A 16,311-nucleotide genomic window follows, 5' to 3' on the forward strand; every position below is an offset into this window, starting at 1 on the left:
CTGGGCCGGGCTGCGCGCGGAGCGGAGCGGGCGGAAAGTGACAAGTGAGGGCTGAGGCGGCCGCCCGCGCCGCCTTCCCCGCCCGCCGGCAGAGCGCAGCCCCGAGGGCGCGGCGCGGGACGGACGGAGGAGAGAGGAGAAGAGAGGCGGCCCCGCGGCGCTGCGCGGGCCGGGCCGGGCCGCTGCGCGGTGGATGTCGGAGTAACGCGGCGTCGGCTCAGGAATGCGGCAGCCGCCCCGGCCGGGCGGCGGGGACGGGAGGCTCCTGCTGCTCCCGCTGCTGCTGCTGCTGCTGCGTGCGGGGAGCCGGGCCGAGCCGGCGGACACCACGCCAGGTAAGAGGGCGGCGTGAGGGGAGCGGGCTGCGCTGAGCGCGGACGGGGCGCCGCGGAGCAAAGGCTGCGCTGCGCTGTATTGCGATGCACTGCGCTGTATTGCGATGCACTGCGATGCAGTGCGCTGACCGAGCGCGGGGCGATGGGCTCCGTGCTGCTCCGAAACTCCGCCGGGCTCCGGGGCGCAGAGCGCGGCACCGCCGGGAGCGTCTATGGGGCGATGCTTCGCCGTGCCGTAAAAACTTCGTCAGCGTATTTGTTTGAAAGAACGGCCTCGCGGAACGGCCCAGCCGCCGTGCTTTGAGGGCGCGTTCCTCGTCCCGCTGCTTTGCCGAGTGGGGATTTCAGCCCTACGGGCTGCGCGCTGTGCTGGGCGGAGCGGCCGCGCGGCGCTGGGACGGGGAGAGAAGGAGAGGGGAGACCGGGCTGAAGCGCGGGGCTGCGCGGGGCTGGAGGAGCTGCGCGGTGCCGGGCCGAGCGGGATGGAAACGTCAAACGCGGCTTTCCGGCGTCTCCAAGGAATGCCGAGCGCGTTTAATGCCGGTGGAAGAGAGAGGGCTGTCTGCGCAGGCGATGCGGTGCCTGTTCGAGCGGGGGGCTTTTTTCCCCTCTTATCGCTTCAGTGTAAGTTTCGAGCGTTTGGGTTGTGCTGTGAAGTTTTATGGGCTCCTGCGAGCCGGGAGGGAAAGGAAACCCCGCAACCAGTCTCTGCGAGTTCTCTTGGCAAGGATCTTTCGAAGTAACTTCACTTAATGCGCCTATGGTAATTCATGACTACTAATACAGTCGTTAGCATACAATTATTTTCTGCACTGAAGTATTTCTTATATCGTAACTGACGTCTTTGGCAAAAAAATTACAATATCGACTCATGGGAGGATGAAGGGATTATATATTTTTGGTGGACACGCATCTGTGTGGCCACATTACAGCCCTATGCTGTTTTCTCCTCCCTCCCTCCCCAATATCTAAAGTCTAGGCTTTGTAGAAAAATCCGGGTAATTAATGAAACATCTGAAATGCTAATTAAAAAAAACCAAAACATCAATAGTAGAAAGCATTGTGCAAGTTTCTTTAAGATAATTGTAATGTCTGTGGGGATGGATGTGTCCACCCCAGGAAACCTTCCAGCCAGAGCCCTTCAGGCCTTTACCCTTCACCCTCACCTTTAAAAACAAAACAAGAAAGCAGCTCAATGAGTTACAGACATCACTTCTCCTGGCTGTGTCAAATAAGGCCATCTGTGGCAGCAGCCTGCTGTCCTCCAGCCATCACCCAGTACTGCAGGAGTGGATGTAGCCTCTGCTTCCCGGAGCTGCGGGGCTGACTGAGAGCCCTGCGGTGCTTTGCATGGTCCCAACACCTGCACAGTGCTGCTCCCATCTGGGGATCCCCGCCTGGACGCCCGCAGCCAGCGCACATCTGCAGATGTGCACAAAGCGCCCCTGCGTGCGGGAGCGGCGGGATGTGGCCGTGCTGTGGGCAGGATGCTGAGCAGCCATTGTCACAGCTCGTCTGAGGGGATTCTGTGAGACTGAGCTCAGATTGTCAAATCTCAGACCAAAACTATTCTGCTGTGTTGCTTTCCAAAAGCTCTTCTTTTTTTTTTTTTTTTCCCCCTCGTTTCCCTGCTTCCTTTTTTTGTCCGTGACCTTCCCTTGCAGAGAGCACAACAAAACAAAAAGCACATTTTTTCTTTGTATGTTGGTGCTGTCTGTAATGCATGGTCTTCCCAAGGGTGCTCACAGCTCAGCCCAACAGCATTCTGATTAAAACCACACCAGTTCCGTGGATGCAAGGAATGGCAACTCTCTAACTTGGACGTGTTTTTATTCTTTGCAGCATCTGAGATGACTGTAGATATTACCTCTCCAGCTTTGTTATTGTTCAGTATCACCTTTGTGATGACTTGCAGCAGAAGAAGCCTGAGGAGTATTAAAATGCTTTAGGAGAGTGAAGTAAAACTGCAGATATCGAGGTGATGCTTTAGGTGATGCAGTGTGCTGTTCACAGAATCACAGTATGGCCCAGGTTGGAAAGGACCTCGAAGGATCATGAATTTCCAATCCCCCCATTGCAGGAAGGGCCACCAACCTCCACATTTCGTAGCAGCCCAGGCTGCCCAGGACCCATCCAGCCTGCCCTTGAACACCTCCAGGGATGGACAGGGCATCCACAGCCTCTCTGGGCAGCTGTTCCAGCACCTCTTATAGTGAAGAACTTCCCCCTGACATCCAACCTAAATCTTCCTTCAACTTCAAACCATTTCCCCTTGTCCTGCTATTATCTGCCCTTTCAAAGAGTTGAACTGTTGACTTCCTTGACTTGCCTCTGAAAGGATGAGAGAAGATTGTTTCATCGACCTTGATTGTAGTCTTAAGTTTCTTGATGGAAGTTCCTTGTGGTATCAACAGGTGATCTTCGGGTCGTTTGTTTGTTTCTGTAATTAAGGTCTGCTGGAACTGCTGTGCTAATTGTGTATGCGCAGGAACTTGAAGGCTGCAAATTAGATCAGGCTTGAGAAGCATCTGAAAGCTTGAGTGTGGATGTTAAGCACAAATACCTAAATCTAGGCAAAGAATGGAGGGGGAGAAAAGCTTCCCTGAGGTGTGACACTGGATACTGCTTCTTGGAAACACGTGGGGAAATGCAGTGATCTTCTGAGGCTCAGAAAAGAGCCCCGGCGTGGAGAACTCTTTAAAAGGCCTGTAAGTAAATGCAGCTGCTCTCCACATTGTGGTTGTCTCACAGACTGGAGATGGTGCTCAGCCAGAGGCAGGAGATGTCTGACCTCAGTGCCAGGGAAGGTTAACAACAGTAAGAAATAAAGGCACAAGAGCAGGGCACAGTACTGAGGAGTCTGAGCATAGATGTTGGGAACTTGGTGTGGGTGTTGTGCATTTATTACAGTGCTGCTGATGTGTTGCGTTGTACAAGGACATGCTTTCACTCTGCAGCAAGGCTTTGGTACCACCTTTACGGTAGGATGTAGCCATCCCAGTGTGCAGTGGTGCAGTTTCATAAGGAGATGAGATCTTGAGACAACAGTTGGTGGAGGCCTGCATTTTATTAAAAGGTTTTTTTTCAAGCTGGTCAGGTCATCTGCGGAAACTGATCCTTCCCAGTCCTTCCTGTGCCCCCATGCCCCTCTCTTGTGGGGCTGTGGGCTGTGCTGCCCCATCCCAGCACTCTGCACATCTGCTAGCTGGGCTGGGAAGGGACAGCATGGAGCAGTGCAGCAACCGGCCATGGGAAATGGAAGATCAGAGATTAGTGAGGGAAAATGTTCAACAACTTTATAACCTTGTCACACGTTCCCTCCAGAGTCTGGAAATAGCTGAGGATGTGCTTTTCTTATACGTGGAGCTTGAGATTATCGTGCTTCCAGATTCACAGCATGAGTTCCTCTGGAAAGATAACTCCTGTGCCTTTGCCTGGAGAAGGCACTGTCCTCCTTGGGCTGCTGGGCTGCAAGGGTCAGAGTGCAGGATGGGATTCTGTTATCTGCATGGCTTTAATCTCAGCTCAGGAGGACCTTGGAATTCTCCTAACTTAGGGAGGTGATGACCACTTCCAAACCTCATCAGAAGGCATAAGGCACAGGTCAGCTCAGAGGGTTCAGAGGCATTGTGATAAGGGGAGCTGATGGGGTGATGCAGTGAGTGAGACGTTCTGCAAGAGCCCTTTTAACATCACATCCGGTGCTTCATCTCTTGTTGGACTGATAGCACTCTGAAGAGAACCTGTCTTTGTGCTTCAGCCTTTTGGCCGCATCTGGGTAAAAGAGGGGATGCTGTTGGTAGGGGGAAAGCTCATCATTCATTAGCCCAGCTTGTGAGTGCCCAACATGGAAGCACCTGGGAGCAAGGCTGCTTGCTAATAAGGCCTTGTACAGCACCGCCTTCCTGTGTTTCTTTAAATGATGTAAACTGTGTGAATGCTTCCAGTCATGCATGGATCAGTTGATGGCAGAGGCTGCAGGTTACTATTTTGTTTTGTTTCCTCTAGCCCTAATGCTATGGAGGAGTTATTATGATATGTGCTGCATTAAAGTGTCTTCAATTCAAGCGACTTCCACAGTCTTCCAGAGACTTTTTGTCTGATTTGTGAACAGAATTGGAGTGCCTGGTAATAGGGCTGCTCTTCTCAAAGGCTTTGACATAAAAACAGGGAAGTAATAAGGTACTGCTGGCAGTATAAGGATTGTTGGATAACAGGGAGACATCAGGGTGGTGCAGGGAATTTTGGAGTGCTGTGACAAGGCTGGACTGATGGATGTCCTTGTAAGTTTGAAGTGTTGAGAAGGGCAACATAACAGAGGTCTCAATGTCCTCCCAGGACTGGTGGATGTGGAAGCACTCATATATCCTTGTTTAGTAACAAAAGCTGATACCAAGTTGAAGAAAGAATAAACAGTATGCACTGGGTGTGTTTTGGTAATCTGAAACAGCTTGCAAGAGACTGTTTTTTTTTGCAAATATTAATGTGGTATGGAACTGCTAATCATTGGAGTCCTTGAGATATTCAGACATCTGGAAAAAGAAAAATAAAAAAGAATGAGTCTGGACTCAGTTCACCCCAAGAGATCAAGTGGGAGTATTCCTGTCTTTCTCACACAACAAATTAAACGGAGCTTCAGTATTGTCATTGGATTCTTGCACTGGATGAAGCTTTAAGGTTTTCAGCTCACCTGCATACAATCAATATGTGGCTGCACACTGCTGCTCTGAGCTGCAAAGCGAGCAGTAAGTCGCCTCTTGGACATGAAGCTGTGTGCTGATGCTTGTGTTGCATTTCTTACAGTCTCCACATCCATACACTTGAACGCTTCTGGAATAAGTAACTAGGAGCCATGAGGTTGGCTTTTTTAATCATCAAATTCAGTTAGAATCACAGAATCATAGAATGGCCTGGGTTGCAAAGGAGCACATTGCTCATCCAGTTCCAACCCCCTGCTGTGTGCAGGTCCCCAACCAGCAGCCCAGGCTGCCCAGAGCCACATCCAGCCTGGCCTTGGATGCCTGCAGGGATGGGGCATCCACAGCCTCCTTGGGCAACCTGTTCCAGCAGTTCTGTCCTCAGAGATGACTGCTGTTGCATCCTCCAGAAGAGAGCAGAATTTTGGCCAGGAGACACAAAAGTAAGGTCAGAGCTGAGATTTGATGCCCTTCTAGTTCAGGCCTTGTTGCAGAGCTTCTGTCCCTGCTTTCCTCTTCATTGGAGCCATAAAGCCAAGAGGACAGATATCTTCTTCACTGTACTGTGAACACTGCTCTTGTCCGTGATGCCCTTACAGAGTTCCCATCTATCTCAACACTGAGGGGTCCATACTGTGTTTACAGCAGTTTTTATTGCCTCTCCCAATTTTTGCAGAAGAAGGTCACTTATCGCCATTGAACATCTCTTCTCCAAAATTAACTTGGCCTCAAATAAAAGGAATTATCTTTGTAATTGTTTTGTTTACCCAGCCTTTTTGATGTACTGTATAAGTAACAAGCGTTCTGTGCGTTTTATTTTCCATGTTCATTATGCATTCCATATGTTTTGATTTCATTTAGTTAGTTGGTTTAAATACGTTCTCTTTCCGGCAAATCGAGCAGAACTTAGCAGTGTGACAGCAACATCCCTTTATCTGCAGAACGAGTGGAGCACGGAGAGCTCTGCCTGCAGTGTGAACTTGTTTAATTCCCAGTTGATTTGTTGGGGAAATTGATTTATGTCACTAAAAACACTGAGAAGGCCACAGGGCAGCACTTGGTCAGTCTTTGCCTCTGACCGTTGGCTCTTGCATCTCAAGTCATTTCTCCTTCTACTTTTACAGCTCTTCTCTGAAAGCAGCTCCCAGCTTTGTCGTGGTGCTGATGCTTTCTGCACCACGCTTGCTCTGGAGTAGTGCTTTTGGGGTACAGTCCCCTTGCCCTGCATTGCATCAGTATTTCTGGTTGTGGGGTGCCAGCATCGCTGGGGCCACGACTCTGTGTGCAAACCCAGGGCCCCCTGCTTTTAAATTCACTTTTCTTGGCAGTTGGTCAGAGCAACCTTTGTAAGTGAGATGCAACCAGCTCACTTATTTGAGCTATTGGTCTGTCGCTGTGTTTTTAATTTACTGTAATTTAATAACTGACACAATACTGGAATAAATAAATGGGCTGTGAACATTCTTGTAGACTTTGGGAGTCCAGCTCAGGGCAAGCTTTGGCTTTTAATTAACGCTGTCCATGAGATTTATTGTTAAAATAGTATCCTTTCAAATAAGTAAATCCAAAGCCGGGTAAGAGATGAATAATTGAAACCTGGTGTGGGACATCAGAAGGCAGCATGGAGCCTCCCCAGCAGGGCTGTCCTGTAAGGTAGGGCTCATTCCTGCATTGGGTGCTGCCATTATTTATCCCCTCCCTTTATTTTCTGCATACAATGTGTTGCTGTGCATTGAAGAGCACGTGTTCTTCGTGCTGTTAGGGAAGGTAGGATGTGACACATGCATAAACCAGACTTCAAGCACAGTGTGGGGCGGTAGGAAGGCCGTCAGAGGCCCGGCTATGAAATGCCAAAGGCTTTTGGCTTCTTTTAGCCCCTACTGTTAGGTAAGGGCTCCAAAGAGAGGCCCAGGCAAGGGAAGAAGCTGCAAAGGCATCCTCTCATTACAGAGGAATCTTAGTCATTAGCAAACGTCTAATTCATCAGGGATCAAAAGAAGACATTCTCCTGATTTTCTTCAGTTATGTGGGGGGAGAAGATATCTGAGTGCCATTTTTCCTCGGAGACTGCTTGTAGGATGAGATTTATGGTCTCACATTCTGTTCTTGAGAGTTTTTTGTTGTTGTTTCACATAATCTTCTTTAAATCCTGATGAATATATCCGACCCTTACGACTGGTTGTACAATGAACCCTGACCAGCAGCGGGAAGCTCCCAAAGCTTGAGAGCACTTCATATGCAGAAATGTTGATGTTCCACATGGGCTGCTCTTAAGATCCTTGGTGTCCTGCTTGTCCCAGCAGCAAAACAAACTGTTCCCAATCTGAGGACCTCTCTGACAAACCTGCTCACTTTTAGGCTGAATATTCCCAGGGAATGGCAAAATGGGATGGATTTGCTTTTGTTTTTTTTTTGGTTTTGTCTGTGCTGTTCAGGTCTATACAGGTGTGTTAAGTTGGGCACGAAGCAGTTTGTCCTTCCTTCCCGAGCGGGACTTACTGGGGAGCTGGATTTGGCAATGGTCAGAACTGTCTGATTCCAAAATCTATGATCTGTGGGTCTGTGAATGTCACAGTAGTTCTGGGAAAACTCACTGATGTGTCTTGAAAATTCATTACGTCAATAGTTGTTACTGGGGTGGGGAGGAAAAAGTATTCTCAGAATTGATAAAATTAATTTTCAGGGGTTTTCTCAATTAAAAACAAAATGAGCCAGCTGCTACCAGCAAACTTGCTGCTTTTCCTTGCCAAAAAGCTGTTGCCTGGGCAGTGTGATCTTTTGTGTGAGCACTGCAGGTGGAAGCAGCTCCCAGAAATGCAGGGCCTTTAATTTACAATGGTTTTGGGGAGCTTGAAAGTCACACATACCTGTCCCTCATCCTTGTGTCCTGTTCAGCTCTGCTCTGATTTTTGAGGCCACTCTGAAGACTTTGGGTTTGGAGCTGTTGAGAACTGGGACAAAGTTTTAGGCGTGCAATATGATTATCCGGGGAAACCTCTGGAATAACAGTCCCATCCAGCTTTTAACAGCCATGAGTAAGTCTAAGAGCAGCCCCTGCTTTTTCCCCAGAGATTTAGCCTGCCTGCAAGCACAAATGTCTTAGCTGGCACCGTTCTTCCTGTGGTGTCAGTGAATGAGTGGATTCGTTGCCCCAGGCATCGCAGACACGCATCCAGCAAGGGTCATCCTAGCAAGAACAATGCTGCCATTGCCTTTGATTTGGGGAAATTGCAGCCTGTAGGGTTCTGCACAGTTTTGAGATATTTTTTGTCAGCTGTACAGCCATCTCCTGCCCAAACCCTGTAATTGTCAGAGGTTCGGCTGTGCTGCTCCCTTTGGCAGCAGTTATCTCAGCAGATTATCAAGGGTAACTTCACATGGACTAATTGTAATAACTGAAAAGGCCTAGGGGGAAGAATTCTGTCTCTCCTTTGCAAGCGGGGGATTACGTGTGTATACATCCAGTGTAATTTGCTGGGAAGTGTCTGTGTGCCTATCTGTCAGAACTGTAAAGTCACTTGAAATATTACGAAGGATTGTTATGTGGTGATACGGAGGCTCAGCTTTCTTTTGCTTTTGTTGAGCCATCCCATGGAAACTGGCTTTATCCACTTCTTTCTCTTCCCTTGCCCGCATGAGCTGGTGTTGGGCTCCTTGAGAAGACACTTAACTTCTGGAAGGATGATTGTGCTAATTCAGCCTTCATTTTGTCAGGTCTCAGGGCCTGCTCTTATCCTGCTGTTTGTGGCTGTGCTCATATGGTGACGTGCTGACACCAGGAAGATGACTTCAGTGCAGAAGGGAAATGCTAGCTCAGCCCTGCCAGCTTTGCTGTGGTAGAGATCCTGCATGCACATAGCAAGGGGGTTAAACCAGATGATAATTACGGTCCTTTGCAACCCAGGCCATTCTGTGGTTCTGTGATACGGTCCTCCAGGGCTCAGCAATGAAGTGAGGCAGGTGAAAATAGCCAGCTAGCACCAGGGCCAGACAGATTCTTTTGCCTGAGTCCTGTAAAGAATCCACAACTATCTTTCAGGAAATACAGTGGGCAATAGCTTCCAGTCAGCCAAAATTAATGAACTCACAGTCTTCCAGCTGACTTTGACTCAAGTGTTCTCTTCAGGATCTTATAAAATAACCTGAAAATTTGATTTTTCCATTAAAAAATGTTTTTGCTTAAAGCTATGTAAAAAACCCCAGGGCTGTAGTGTTCCTGGGGTTGAAGATGTGTCTTTTGAACTGGAACGTATTAAAGCACACAGGGGTCTGAAGCTATTCAGCATGTCAGTTTTATTTAAATAAGAGGTAAAAAGTGACCTATCTCACCATTTGAAAAAGTTTATCTGTCCTAACTTCGGCCTCTGGAATCGCTCTGTACGCTTTTCTTGGGACTTCTGAGGGAAACAGAGAGCAGGTCTCAATGTGGAAGTGATGTTGTGCAGTGCAGGTCCATCCCGTGTGCATGGTGATGTTATCACCTTAAAGATGTTGCTTTAGACCATTAGCATGAACTCGGTGTGGTTAATGATAATCTGCTGCCAGGTACAGAAAGCAAACTGAAAGATCACCTTGACATATTATCTTCATTTTCAGTATTCAATCCATTCCAGTTGTTCTTTTTCATAGCAGATAATGCTGCTGCTTTTTTCCAGGCACGTTTCACGTTGCAGTGATCAGCACAGCCCTGTTATGGAAAGTGATTTTGGGATGGGGTGTCCTGGAAAACCTGGTGCTGGGAGCAGGGAAGTGCAGTTGTTCTCATTGACTTCACTGGGACTTAAAGCACACGTAGTGCTTTGAAGAAATGGAAGTTCAGAGTATTTCAGCTCCTGCGCTCAGATGGGCTGTGATGGCTGTGTGCTGCTGCTTCTGCAGGGCTGTGCAGCAAAGGAAATGGTTTTAAGTTGAGGGAGGGAAGATTGAGGTTGGATGTCAGGGGGAAGTTCTTCACTATGAGAGCAGTGAGGTGCTGGAACAGCTGCCCAGAGAGGCTGTGGATGCCCCGTCCATCCCTAAAGGTGTTCAAGGCCAGGTTGGATGGGGCCCTGGGCAGCCTGGGCTGCTATGAAATGTGGAGGTTGATGGCCCTGCGTGTGGCAGGGGGTTGGAGATTCATCGTCCTTGAGGTCCTTCCAACCCTGGCCATTCTTTGATTCTGTGAAAGGAAATGTGCCTGGCACAGGGTGAGAGCTGAGTCCTGCCCGTGCCCCTTTTCCCAAAGCTGTGAGGTGTCCGCTGCAGGACGTGTGAAATGTGAATACTTTGAATTTTGTCTTCAGGCAGAATATAGTGTTGCGTTTGCTTCCTGCCCAAATGCCATGGGAGCAGGCAGGTTTTGATCCGCGCTGCGAGGTGTAGCTGTCTCAGCTTTCAGGGATGAAAGACGACTGTCATTTAAGGGCCATATGAGAGAACGGGGTCTATTCTTGCACTGCTCTTTGGGGGGAGGGAGAAAGCAAACGCTTTGCATACAGGAAAGTGTCTGCTTGGGGGGTATTTGATTTCACTAAACAAAATATTATCCAGCCTCCTTTGCATGACTTTCATACCATAATGGGGTTAAAATGAACAGCCAGATGCAAATGGTTTCTTTTCTTCTTCCATACGTGTTCTCATGCCCTCTACCAACCCTGACTTCTTTTTTCTTTTTGAAAAGAAATATATGTTATGAAATGGAAAAGGCATCTCGTTCTGCCTGGTGGCAAAGAGCACAGAGCTCAGCTGGCTCCTGATAATTAGATACTCTTTATTCCTACTAGAGATGCTTTGCAGGCTGGATGCGTGGCTCGAAACAAGCACTTTTTGTTTTTAAATTTTAAATTAATCTTTGCTAAGAAGGCATTTGTAATATTTGATGAAAGCTGATGCTAACTGGAACAGTTCTTGAAGCCTATATTTAGTAATTGCAATTCAAGGAGAGCAGTAGGAGCTCTCTGAGCATGAACTTATTTTTCACCTTTCGGAGGCATATAAATAAAGAAAGAAGGAAATGTTTAATGTGGTTTATTTAAATTAAAACTCTTGATTGGAAAACAGGTCCTGCTTTCTCACCTCCCCTGTGGCTTCTTTGGTCTTTACTGGTTTTTGCATCGCTTCAGAACTCTGAAATAGGAGTGATTTTTGTGTATGTAGAAGAAGGGCTTTTATAATCGTCCGGATTTTTCTGTTTCACCCAAATCTATCAAACTTTATTCAGAGAAGTGGAGGGGAAAACAGCTTGAAGTGACTTTTTCCTGTTACACCAGCTGTGATCCGTGCTTGAATTCTGCAGAACTTACCAGTTTGAGCCAAACCAGGAAACACTTTGGATGTTTTGTGAGGTTCATCTTTGATGTTCTGGGATTTGGGGCTTCTGTGGTGTATTTTGGATGTGAGCCCAGGTGAAAATGCCCTGGAAGAGGGGTGTACCTGGCAGGTGAGGCTCTGGCAGCCCCTTTCTATCCTGGGCCTTTTCACTTGGGTTCTTCTATGGGGAGCAGCGTGCTCTTTGGGCAGAGCTGCTCTGATGAATCATTTCTGCTGGCAATTCAAAGCCTTGGGGTTTTGTTTGGGTTTTCATGTATTCTTATGGCAGCCAACATCTGCTTGGATGTTTTCTATTAACATCCCTTTAATTTTGGGATATGCTTTGCTTAATTGAAACTTTGAAGCTATAGAGAGATATTTTGAACAAACCTGTTCTTCCTTATGCTAATGTAAATGCAGAATAAATACATACTGTGACCAATGCTGGTAATAAGTTGTCTTTGTTGAAGAGTCCATGATTTGAAAGTTTCCACTTCTCTTGGTTCAGCAAGCCTCCCAATCTCTTCACTATCTAAGCGTGTTGTAGAGCTTGTGCTGCTTAATGCAGAATACCTGGGAGGCAGAGCGCACCTACAGAGCACGGGCGAGAAGCAGTTGTTACTCATAACTGAACCATGAAACACTTTGCATTCATTTTTTTACCCCAAAAAAGCATTTAAATGTTTGGGTTTTTGTTGTACATGTGCCAAAAGCATGGGGCAGCTGTAGTCCTAAATGAGCATCCTGGTCTGGTGCTGGAAACGTGGTATAGTTCAGTTCTTACGTGCACATGATGAACAGCAGAGAAACGCAGCATAGCATGAAGTTATGCAGCAGTGGCAGCTCTTCAGTTGGTTTGTGTTTATAAGCAGATGCTTATTCTTTAATCTAGGGAATGGTTGGTATATTACCCACAGTGTGACTGATTTACCAAGAGATGCAGTCAATTTGTTTCCAGGCAGAGACGTGTCTGGGCTAACACAGTGCAGGCACACTAATGACAGTGCAGGTTTTGGTGCTTTTTTCCTTACTTTCCAGGCTTTTTTAGAGGCTGGGGTTATTAAAAATAAAAGTAAGAAATCCATCTGTTGCAGTTTATGTTTTGAGGGGAGAAGGTAGCGGGGGGCAGCAGAATTACAGATGTGCACGTGCCCAAACCCTCTGAATGGCGTTAGCAAGTGAGAGAGGTGCAGCTTAATGTTGGCATGTCAGCTAAAACCATTGACCTGTTTTTCTTTCGGAAACTTTGTTTATAGTAGAAGCTTTGTATCTCAAATAAAATTATCTTTATGCGAATGGGAACTATGCTTGTAATGATTTAGTTTAGAAAAGTAATGTCAACACCCCCAAAGGATTCCTGGCTTTGGATTTCCTGGTGTCCAATGGGAACTTTTCCTTGGGGCTGGCTAATGTCTCGTTTCGACTTCTGTTGCAGCACACAAAGAGCCTTGACAGCCTCCAAACCAATAATATCTTACTTATGTTTCAATATATGAGTAACAGCACAGCCTTCCAGAGATTATCTTTGTGTGATGTCGTTAGCTCTCTGACATACTGTAGCCAGATGAATGCGGGTCCTTCAGCATTTTGGAGAACAGGAATGTATGCCTTTAAAACAAATGTGTGTTGTTGCAGGGATGCACAGTAATGTTGCTTGCTGAGCCAGAGTTGTGCTCTTTTAATTAAGAAGCTCTGCTAGCAGAGCACATGATATTTCTTCCTCCTCATGCTGTTTCTTTCCTCTTTCCTAAACTCTTTTCTCCTCTGTGTGTTTTCACGGCCCTTGGGAGCCCCGCATTTTCAAAGTCATCCCCTGCTGACTGTTTTGAGGTCTGCCTCAGCAGTTCCTTCAGCTCTGATTGAAAAGAAGCCCTTTTATTGGTTACTTAAACAATTCCATTGCTGTGTGATGAGTTTCTCTGCAGCAGTGGAGGAGCAGCAGGGGCTGAGGCTGTCGGTGCCTCTCTGTCCAACCGTGGTGATGCTGCAGCATCCAGCCCACGTGGCTTTGGGGCATCCCTGCTTTGTCGCCCAGTGCTGGGGATGCTGTGGGTGACTGCAGCAGGGGGTGCCTGCAGGAGGAGCTGGTGGAGGAGCTGCACTGTGCAGCACATTGCTGGGAATGCTGGGCTGCTGATGGAAGAGCTGTTCCATGCACTGTGGCTGCAGATGTTCCTGGGTGAGTCTTATGGCAGGATCTGGTGCTTTGTCTGCTAAAGCAAGGAGTGAGAGCTCCTCCTGCTTATCTCCTTATGGAGGCAGTGGCTGTGGTGATGAAAAATGCCTCAAGCTGTTCCAGCTCTGCAGGCCTGGTTTGATTTTCCCTCTGTTCTGCAGCGTATGTGCACTGCCTGCGTTTGCCCTTTTTCTTCTATTGACAGTAAGTATCTTTTATTCACTCTTGTCCTGAGGCTTTGAAAACAGTAACTTGCTTTTTAATGTGATATCTGCTGGTTCCTAGATTACTGCTATACGCACAGAGTTGGGGACATCTGTGTTTGTTCAGGAAACAACGGGAGATGCAGCGGATGGAAAAGAGATGAGTTTGGTGAGGCACCAGGAGCTGGCGAGATGCACTGAAGAAAGTGTTAAATAACAATCTCTGCTTAAGGCCTCAATCCAGCAAAGCACTTAAACATATATCGTAACTGTAAACAGTGGAGACATCCAGTTGATTTAAATGGAACTACTTTTGTGTTTAAAGCGAGATATTTACTTGAGTGCCTTTCTGGATCAGGGCCTAAGTGAGTGAGAGTTGGAATTGTTTTTAATTGTGAGGATGAGACCTGCAAGTGAGACCTGACCAGTGCAGGGCTGTCGTGGGGCAGCCATGGGCTCAGGGAGCCTTCCAGGCCCTATCCCTGCTGCTGCCTTTCTGCTGCCTGCAAATGTGTTGCTGCTTCCCCAGCTGCATTCAAGCCAAGGGACTTGTGCAGGATATGCCTCTGAAAGGTGCCAGGAGTTCACAGGGGACAAAAAAATCTCTACCTGCAACATCGGGCTATTTACAGGGGGTGCCACGGATGGACTTTTCATCAGCAGGTAGGTAAGCTGTGCTGAGCTGGGGCTGGTGGTATCAAACTGAGGGGAAAGTCCCAATAGCAGGGTGACAGGAGCGAAGGTGAAACTCAGATTTGCTAAAGAATAGTACTTATTAGTATTGTTTTTATTGTGGGTAGCACCTGCAGGGCTTACACAAGATGTATGCCACGCTGTGCAAATGCCTGGTATGGCCCAGCTTCCTTTCTCTGGTAGCTTTATGGTCTGAATCTCAGAGGAAGGGATGTCAGTGGCAATGTCTTTCATTGCAGCAGGACTTTGCCTTAACCATGAAATGAAGTGTGAGAAGGAAGAGCGGCCCAGGGGAAAGGTTTGACCAAAAGTCACATTAACAGGTTAATAAAGTGAGGACTGCCAAGCATCCAGCAGCACTCTGGAGCTGCCTACCACACTTCTCCAGGGGTAAATGACAGAATATAGCAAGCTCTGAATGTAGCAGTTCTTCTGTTAATCTCCAGCTGTGGGCTGTGTGTATATGTGCAGCCATACTCCATAAAGACCCATCCAAGTGTTCCTAGTTATGCCCCAGGACAGGAAATACACCTGACAAGGCTGTAATTTGTAGCGCGGTGTGTAACACCTTTTCATAAGGCTTTGTTTCATATTCGTTTGGCTAAATCTTCCTACAGATTTTCCTAGCACACAAACTCTGTCATTGTTTTGGAAAATGCAGGTCTGACCACCGTAAATGGGTTTGTATTTCCAACAGAGCAGTTATTTAATTTCCTGTTGGAAGTCGGCAGAGGTTGGCACTGTGCTCTCGGTGGCAGGGTGCCAGAGGAGTTAACATCTCTAGTCTGTCCGAGATTGCAGTTGAGTTCAACCAAACCTTATATATTCAAACCAATATATATATATATAAATATATTTTTGATTAAACTTCTTAAAGTAGCTGGGGAGTGAAGGGTGGCAGGGGGGGAGGTAGGGTTCTTTCCAGCATGAGAGCAGCTTTTGTTCGTCCTTCTGCTTGTGCAGTCCTGATTTTCTTGCAGACTTGATCTCACTTCATAGTTCTCCAGCAAGGCACCACAGAAGGGTGACTGAGGTGTGATGCTGAAGCTGGCTCTTGCAGTATAAACACACGTTCCCTGATGCAGTGACCTCCTTGGAACCCACGGTGCTGGCGGCCGGGTGCCAAGCGTTGTGTGATGGAGCAGTGATGATGTTGAAGTCCTCACGTCCCCTGGGGCCCTTCTCGGAGGATCCGTTCAGCATCCACAGGGCTGAGCTGCTGGAAAATGTTGTCCTTAGAGATGAGCGCTTAGAAATTATTTGGGAGGCAAACTCTTATAAACAAAAGAGAGAGCCTTCCTCAGCGTTTGCTTTAAATACACAGACTGAACTCTGCAAGAATGAGTTGGACTTGCTCTCTGTAAAAGCACGAGATACCTTGGGTGCCTGATGCTGTATATTTCCTCTGCACAGCAGAGTTATGGCTCATGTGAACCTCCTGGAGCACCACTTTGGTGCCTGGAAGCCTTCAAAGCAAGGCTGCTGTCTGCACAGCATGCCCACAGCTGCGGTTTGCTATGAGCACAGGTTGCTGGGGGTAGGAAGCCGTGGCCATTGCCTTGCAGGGATCCGACTTGCTGTCCTTGCAGTCTTGAGTAACTCTGGCTGGAGGTGATACTTCACTGTAATCTGTTGGGATTCACCCTGCTGGGACCTGGAGCAGCTGCTGGTGCTTGGTGGGTTGGGCATCATCATAGAGAAACATGCACAGTTTCTGTATTGTAGTTAATGTCTGTGCTCACTTTCTCTGGCTTATCTGATGCTGTAGTACGTAAAGCTGCATGATGGAAAGCAGAAGAGAGATAAAAAGCATATTTTGAACAGGTGTCATACTTTGGTATTGTTTCTTGAAAGATATTCTTGACTGATGATAACATTTAGTGTAGACCATTGATACCAACTGAATCAGAACTGGGAGT

The 16,311-nt window shown here is 47.5% G+C and overlaps 1 protein-coding gene across 2 annotated transcripts in view; it reads left to right on the top strand.

Moving 5' to 3' along the window:
* Positions 1-16,311, top strand: part of ROR1 (ROR family WNT receptor 1) — a 135,350-nt gene continuing 119,039 nt past the window's right edge. For both annotated transcript variants that reach the window (XR_016469389.1, XM_031603776.2), the window contains exon 1: positions 1-335. Coding sequence is in view for 1 of the 2 variants with exons in the window: in XM_031603776.2 (XP_031459636.1) it covers positions 224-335 (112 nt within the window). In the remaining variant the exon portion in view is untranslated. The remainder of the gene's footprint in view (positions 336-16,311) is intronic.

This window comes from Phasianus colchicus, chromosome 9, assembly GCF_987193195.1.
Source record: "Phasianus colchicus chromosome 9, bPhaCol1.hap1.1, whole genome shotgun sequence".
NCBI classification, from domain to species: Eukaryota; Metazoa; Chordata; class Aves; order Galliformes; family Phasianidae; genus Phasianus; species Phasianus colchicus.